Source organism: Gavialis gangeticus, unplaced genomic scaffold (assembly GCF_001723915.1).
Source record: "Gavialis gangeticus isolate Ggan-Ray unplaced genomic scaffold, GavGan_comp1, whole genome shotgun sequence".
In the NCBI taxonomy this organism is placed as follows: Eukaryota; Metazoa; Chordata; order Crocodylia; family Gavialidae; genus Gavialis; species Gavialis gangeticus.
Genome location: NW_017728997.1, coordinates 18,752,898 through 18,760,940, shown reverse-complemented (window position 1 = coordinate 18,760,940; position 8,043 = coordinate 18,752,898). Strand labels below are relative to the sequence as shown.

Genomic DNA, 8,043 nt, shown 5'->3' with positions numbered 1-8,043 from the left:
AATGAGCACTGAACTCGCTGTGCAGTGCCCCTGGTTTGGTGTATGGATGAGGGTCACTTCACGCTGCAGACTGACAGGTCCTGCTGTAAACTTATTAGCTGGGGAGCAGTCCAGCCAGGCAGGGGGAGGCATTTTGCTGCACTTTGCTGTGCAAATACAGCCACCCGACTGCCCCCACCTCCTGCTTCTCGTTTTCCCTATTATTTCTGGACTTCTGCGTTTCTTCCATCCTTCCCCATGTACCAAGCAAGGAGAAGAGGAGGGAAAATATAATGTCGTGGAGACTTCCCAAACTTGGAAAATGTTTACTTTTTGAAACTGTTCAAACGAAATTAAATGGTGGTGAAACTCCTGTAGTGGGAGACCAGGAACTCTTCTGATCTGGATGACTGAAAACAGTTTGTGCAACCCAAAATACAGAAACACTAAAATACAATAAAAGCAGCTCACAGATGGGTCCATAGAGCTCTTGCTGGTTGTTTACAGAGTGCTCTTAATCTAGATAATTCTAGGTCCTCTTTTTGTCTCTGACTTGCAGTAAAGACAGCTGAAAGTATATTAAATACGGCCTTACCATTGATTTTTTTTTCTTTCCTCTGCTGCCTCTTACTTATTTATAGTTTGCTTCATTGCAGTGAGGTGGGTGTGAAGGGCACTGAGGGAGGTCCTCAGGATTGTAGTGAGAAGCGGGTGGTGGTCAGCAGGCACTCTCTGGTAAGCAGCAGTTCATGATGTGAGAACCAAAATGTATAAGACTTCCAGTACCCATGTAAAAGGGCAGCCTCCTGCATCCCTGAAAATGAGCTTTTAAACCCTTCAGTCCAGTAGCTTTAACCCATGAATAAATTGAATATCCGTACCTACCTCAGAAGATATAAAGTTGCCTCCTCTATGAACTGCAAAGTGCAAACTGTATTTTTGGAAAAGCCCAACATGGCAAAGCAGAAGTTTATTGCGTGTGTTCCATCTGTGTCCTTGCTCTCCCATTGTGAAATATCCTAGAGGCTGCTGCATCTCAGCTGCAAAGAACTGTCCTTAAACACCGTGCTCACCAGTTATGGTAAGTTGTGGAAGAGACCTGAAACCATTAGTAATATGGACAGTGGAGATTTTGTAAATACTGTCACATCCGTATTAGTTCCAAATGAGTTCATGAAGATTGCTGTTATTATGGCAAATGCCAATAGAATTTTATATGCTCATGTCAGTAGTCAGAGTCGTGGCCAGACTGGTCGTGTTATGCCCAGGCTGGCTAACTTCATACCACAACAGAAGCTGAAGTGGGGGGCTGCTAATGCAGCCTGAGCAGTAAGGGTAGTGGTGGCCTGGTGGGAGCCTGGGGGTGGTATTTAAACCCCTTGTGGGCTGCATGTGGCCCACAGGCTGCTAGTTGGACAGCCCTGGTTCATGCTATTGGACTAATGAACAAATGACTTGCACCATTTCTCCCTTTTCTCAGCACACTTCCACACACTGTTACAGCCATGCTGAGAGAGTGGGTCAGATCAAATACAGGACATTCTTATGTGCTTATGCTGTTGGTCTCTGTCAAGCTCAGTGATACTGGAGAAGTTTCATTGCTGGCACACTTTCCTCCAGCCCACCAGTTGCACTGCAGTTGCCTTGTGAGCTCTTGGCAGAACTGTGTTTCCAGCTGTGGGAGAATGCTGTCTGCCTCCAGCAGTCTGGAAGGATCTCATTCTTTCAGAGTTACGTGCTGGATACTGATAGTGGAATGTCTAGGAAAAGTGAGTGCCTTTGACCTAGTCGGCTTCACTGCTCTGCTTAGTAGTGGAACTAACAGTGAATAGTTTGCATATAACAATGAGCGAGCAAACAGAAATTAGGTTGACCTTAAATAGTGCATTAGGAACAAACAGCAGAGATCTTTCTTGACATGGTGTGATGCAGCCCAGCTGTGGGGGAATCCTAGCTGTGAGCTTTTGATTTGGTTTAGAACTTTGCTAGTTCTAAACCTGTGAGTGTTTTGGACTGGGGATGCAGCTCAGGTTCGCTTCTAGCACAGACCTAATGCAAAGTTAATGAGCCAAGTTTTTCTAAGCCAGATGGCTTGAACTGTTTTCCTTGGGGACCTGAACTGTTTCACAGCAAAGGACTTGAATGCTTTTTAATCATCTTTGGTGACTTGGCATGTATATTTACCAAGTGCTGCCTTGACATGAATGAAGCAAAGCCTGAATCCCTGCAGGCTCGCTTCTGGCCGTGAGCATTCACTAATGTGTGTGCAATATTAACAGACTTTCAAATATTTCTTTACAGAAATTGCCTTACAGCATGTTTCAATGTTCTTCCGGTCAGAGCCAAAGTGGGAGGTCGTAGAACCACTGAAAGATATAGGTAAGAAATCAGTAGCTTGTATCTATAGCAAAGGGGGAATATATTGTTGCCATGTCGCCATTCCTTGGGGAGAGAATGTTTGTCAGCTCTCTCTCCTTCCATATTTCATAGGTATCCTTCCATTTAACTGGAAAATCATGAAGGCAGTGTGTATTTTCTAACTTGTCTCAATGTTGCTAGTATTTATACAGGTGAACCTGATGGAGGATGTCATGTTTCCATAATGATACCAAGTAGAGAGGGTTTAAGTAATTGATGTAACTGTCTATTTTGTCATAATTTTTGTGCATTGGTGGCTACTTTACTGAGAGACATGCGTAGGCAGATCAGAAGACATTTTTTTCTTTAAAAAATAATATGTAGAAAATTAACTTGTAACCACTTCTGTGATTAAGTGGCCATTCTAATGAAACTGTGCTGACTGTTTATTTCTAGGCTGGAGAATACGTAAGAAGTATTTCTTAATGAAGATTAAGAATCAACCAAAGGAGCGACTAATGCTAAGCTGGGTATGCGTGCAGATTGTATCTTTCTTTCAGGTTCTTAAGACAGCTAAAAAAGGATAAGCCAAAGAAATCTGTTGCTTGTCCCCCAACCAAGCCATAAACAATGTTAAGTTCATCTTTAGTACTTTTAGGGATGCCTGGCTTTGTATCATTGTGTCAGGTTCTATATGTGAAAAGCAGAAGCAGGTAGACTTGGGAGTCTGGCCTTCTGAAGCGTTCAGTTGTTGCTGTGCAAACTTCCTGCGCTAAGTTAGTTAAAGATTTGTTTCTTTTCAGGATGCATGCAGAGTTACCTCATGTTAGCATTGCCCTTAACTACTCTCTAGGGGTATCTTTTGCAGCAGCAGCATTTCAGTGACTTTATTAATCAATCCTTTATTAGTCATCTTTTTTTCTTTGTGGAATAGAGCTGATGCCTCTCGATTTTTGCCTTTGTATTTACTTCTAGGCTGACCTAGGCCCGGATAAATTCTTGTCTGACAAAGAGTTGCAATGTGCTGTGAAACTTCTTTCTGCTTGCTCTGTGAGTATTAACTTGGTGACTTCTACAGTGTGCCAATCAAAATGATCCCTGACAAGGGTTAATCCTGCAAGTGCATGCAGTCTAACAGAAAAGTATGTTGCACTGTAGTTGTTCAGACCCTAATTAAGCCTCCCACATTTTTGTAAGATAATATTCTTTCTCCTAGAAAGTAATGCCAGGAATTTCAAAGCTATGGCAGATGATGGTGCTTTTCTTTTACAGTATTGTGGACAGATACTGGGAGTTAATGGCAGATCTGATTGTAAATCTCCAAGATTTTCATGCTGCCTAAATGTAATTGTTTATCACTGCTTCAGAGGTGTCTTAAAGCTGCAGTGCATATCTGTGTAATGTTTGCATTAGGACATGCAAAAAAACTTTCTTTAGAATCTGGAGATGCAGTGGGAGGCAGTATTGATAGCATTCTGTGTTACAGAGATGGCTGCAGGGTGGATCCAGCAAGCAGGTTTGTCTGAATACAGAGTTGTATTTTCTGGCTTCAGTAGGAGTCGCAGCTTTAGGACTCTGCTAAGTGTGTGAGAACCAGCTGGGGAGGGATGTTCTGAAACTATTAAACATCTGTGTGCAGTCCTGGAACTTGAAAACAGACACGTTTAGTGGAGTTGTTAGCTAAGAAATGCACCCCTGCTGATGCCTTGCTCTTGCTCTGTCAGTTTGAGGCTAATCTTATGGCCAAATTTTCAACCTTTTGAAACTGGGAGGGGAAAACCCACCTGAAACTTGGAAACAAGTTGCTGCAGAAAATAAATAGCCCCCACTTGCACAGAATTACTGCAGAAACTTCTGAAGAGACTATGAAATCACCATTCAGTTTTTTAGAATCCTTCTGCCTCATATGCACAACCAAGGATATCTTTATACCATACAGTTCCTCAGTACTTACAGTAAGACTGCTCACTTGAAAAAGTGTTTACAGGACTGAGTCTATATTACCTTTTAAGCAGGAAGCTATGAATCTGATTAGAGATCAGCAAGAAGGCCACACGCAGCAAGTTTGGGCACTGAGCGGGGTAGAGGGGTTGCAGGAAGGGAAGAGATTGCAAAATCCTCTGCTGTCTTCAGGAGTGTTTTACGTACATCTCTCATTTTGGATTACAAAACAGGAGCCTAGTTCAGCCCTCACTAAAACATGTAGTAAAAGTCTTGTTGATTTTGATGGAAGTCAGATAAAGCTCCTGCTATGGTAGTTTTACAGATAGCCTTAACTTAAGTCTGGATACTTGGTAATGTAAGGTGATGTCACTAACAAAGACTGGTTTGTCACTTTGAACAAAAAATTAAAAACCTGATATTACTTCAGGGTATCTGTACTGTCCTGTGTGAATTGAGTGAAAAAGTGAATTTGCTGTAAATTAGGTAGCTAAATGTTAATAACGGCCTCTTGTCTCGACAGCACCCTTACATTTACAAGGTCACTTTTGCTACAGCCAATGAATCCTCTGCGCTGGTAATCAGACCATTCAGTGAGAAAGGAACGCTAAAAGATCTTATTTATAAGGTAAGGTAGTTTTAGACTTGTCAGCTTAAATGTAGGAAAATATTCTGCCATGTTTGGTTACTTTGTAGTCTGTAGAATATATCTTATAACAGTAAAAAAAATACCTTTTTATCATATACAGTTGAGTAAATCAAGATAATTCAGTTTCTTTCATAGTTAACGTACTAAAGGTAGCATTTTTTTAATGTTCATTAAAACTATGTATTTCTTTTATAGGCAAAACCAAAAGAGCCATTCCTGAAAAAGTACTGTAATCCCAAAAAAATCCAAGGTCTTGAACTTCAGCAAATAAAAACATTTGGGAGACAAATACTAGAGGTATATGGCTTTTAATGTTAAACTACTCTTGCATTGAAAGGGAGGTTATCACCTTGAAAATGTCCTCATGCATTTTACATCTAAGATTGTTGTAACTGCAAGAAGCTAGCATCTTTCCCCCTTTTTAGCTCGTTTGATTTTGTGCATGTGACAGCACTTTGCGTGCTTTTAGTTCCACTATATGTCCCCCCCTTCTGCAATGAGAAACTCCCGTCAAGCCCTCAGTGATGTAATTGGAGCTCTACAGAAGTGCCGGGATCTGCCTGTATGAAACCACTTCCTGTGATGGGGACTTACTCAGTCCGTGCGGGTGCAGAAACGCGTATTGATAGGTGCGGGGGGAGAAGAGAGGAGACCCTTATTACCATTCTAATGCTTAAAATGGGTACAGAATCAGGAAGTTGAAATTTTTTTTTCCAAACAGTTTTTTATTCCATTAAAATTGACAGTGATTTCTTTAAATCATATACTTGCCACAGCTGACATCAGAAAATGTTTTGCAGACTTCAGAAAACACCTAACCTAAACACTTTGTTCAGTTAAAAAAAAAAATTAGCTAGTTTAAATAAAAACACTTTGTGTCCTCTTATCCTCGGTACCCTCCATTTAGCCTACTGTTTCTTGTTTGATGTGCAGAAATGGAGGTTTCTGGGAAACAGGGGTAGAGGACTGTGTGAAAAGAGGTCAAATTTGCTTCCATTCTTTAGGGCCCTCTCCTGTGGCCATGGAAAAAGAGTACAAGCAAGCATTCTGCAGGACAGTTCTTGTGAATGAAGATGGGAGCTGAATGGGTGAAATGTAAAGCTCCAGATGCTGGGGAGCTTATACATCCAGTGCTTTCTCTTTTAAATAGGTTTCATGCCTTTCCAAGCTCTGCCCAAACAGACTTCCTTGCATTGACACCTTTTTTCCCCCTTCTCTCTTTGTTTAGGTATTAAAATTCTTGCATGAAAAAGGATTTCCTTATGGCCATCTTCACTCTGCCAATGTGATGTTGGATGGTGATACATGCAAATTGCTAGATCTAGAGAATTCCTTGCTAGGACTTCCATCATTTTATCGATCATATTTTTCACAGTTTCGGAAAATTAATGTAAGTTATTTAAAAAATAAAGGCTTGAGTTGATATTTTGTGTGTGAAAATTTGTCATAGATGTGATAGTAAGACAGACTGTGCTAGACAAAAAACAAACAAACCAAAAACAACTTAGTCTATCAACCCTAACAATATTGTCTTAATAATAGTGCTGTTCTGGAAAGTACATCTTCAGTAGGAGTGTGCTAGATTTAAACTCGATCTCTGGATTGAAATGGGGATTTTTTTTCTTCCTCAGAGATAAGTAGGCTAGAGGCATTATATAGAATTCTAGCTTTCCCCAGTTCATACTCGCCTCTTTACCACAGGCAGTTTGCTGTGTTTCTACAAAAGATACTACATTTAATGCCACCACCTCTGTTGGCAAATCTACCTTGTTGCACTGTAGGGTCTTAGCCTGTGTCTTGTCTTGCCTGCAAGCATTGGCTATAATAAATCCCAGAAGTGATCACGTGGGACAGCAGGTGCTGACCTTGTTAAACAGGTTTACTGCATTGTTAAAGAAATGACAGAAAGTACCTGGTTAGTCCGAATCTATCACTGCCATCAACATTTACTAATGTCTTGGCTGATAAGGGAAGCTACTTCTGTCTATTTCAAAATGCAGTTCCCAAAACTGACAACTATCCCCTTTTAACATTTAACTCTGTATGCTAGACACACTCAAATCTACTAAATATGCACTGGTGTTTTGTACAAATAATGGTCTTCTGGGGATACTTTTGTTTTTGTCTGCTTGTCCTCTGGCTGGAAATCAGTATCAATTAGTGCTACTTCATTAAACCTTGTTATCTACTGTTAGATGTGCTAGGGAAATATTTCACTTCAGTATAAGGTTTTGAAGAATGCTCCTTGAATATTTTGTACAAATAAAGATTGTTCTGGCAAGACTACATTTGGTCAATAATTAATCTGTAATGTTAATTGCATGAAAAGTGTCAGGTGGATACTTCCTTATGGGAGTTATTGTAGTTGCATTACAGTAGTGTGTGCATTCAGACTGAGTGCACTTTGTACGTGTGATCTGACAACTAGGCCTTCCAAGTTGTAACATATAAATAGAAAAGACAAAGGCTGAGGAGAAGGGTGTAATCATCCCCATCCATCAGGTGGGGGAGTAGAGGTACTAAGTGAAGTGACTAGGACAGGATTACACAAAGAGTCTGTGACAGTTGGGACTAGAACCTAAATTGCCAGAGCCCAAATGTGGTGTCTTCAGCATAAGACCACACTCTTCCTCTCAGGAATTAGATAGGTTTCAGAATATTGCTGTGCACAGTGTGTTGGTCTTAATGAGCTGTTTCTTCTTCTGCAGACGCTAGAAGGCATTGATGTTCATTGCTTTGGTCACTTACTGTATGAAATGACTTATGGGAGGCCTCCAGATTCGATTCCGGTGGACAGCTTCCCTCCTGCCCCATCGATGTCTGTTGGTCAGTACGCTGTTGTTAATTCTTGTCCTTTGCTTACAAATATTTCTTACCTGCCTTTCCTTTTAAACAAACCAAAAGCTCATATCATATTAGAATGCAGTAAAACCTACCCAAAACGTCCTGTGCTTTTAGAATGTGAATTTGATGGCCGGGTAACTATTTATTAAATGGAGCAACTGCAGTAAAAATGTATGCTATTTGCTTGTTTCTTTACTGAGAGGTTCCTTTATCACAAAGAATGTATTCTTTTCTCCCACCCCACTTCAAAAAAAAAAAAAAAAAAAAGAAAA

General features: G+C 40.6%; 1 protein-coding gene across 4 annotated transcripts in view; it reads left to right on the top strand.

The window, feature by feature from the left end:
• Positions 1 to 8,043, top strand: part of PXK (PX domain containing serine/threonine kinase like) — a 46,817-nt gene that overhangs the window by 12,541 nt on the left and 26,233 nt on the right. For all 4 annotated transcript variants that reach the window (XM_019504868.1, XM_019504867.1, XM_019504871.1 and 1 more), the window contains exons 4-10: positions 2,281 to 2,358; positions 2,794 to 2,867; positions 3,313 to 3,387; positions 4,802 to 4,906; positions 5,123 to 5,224; positions 6,156 to 6,317; positions 7,636 to 7,753. In XM_019504868.1, coding sequence (XP_019360413.1) covers positions 2,281 to 2,358; positions 2,794 to 2,867; positions 3,313 to 3,387; positions 4,802 to 4,906; positions 5,123 to 5,224; positions 6,156 to 6,317; positions 7,636 to 7,753 — 714 coding nt within the window. The remainder of the gene's footprint in view (positions 1 to 2,280; positions 2,359 to 2,793; positions 2,868 to 3,312; positions 3,388 to 4,801; positions 4,907 to 5,122; positions 5,225 to 6,155; positions 6,318 to 7,635; positions 7,754 to 8,043) is intronic.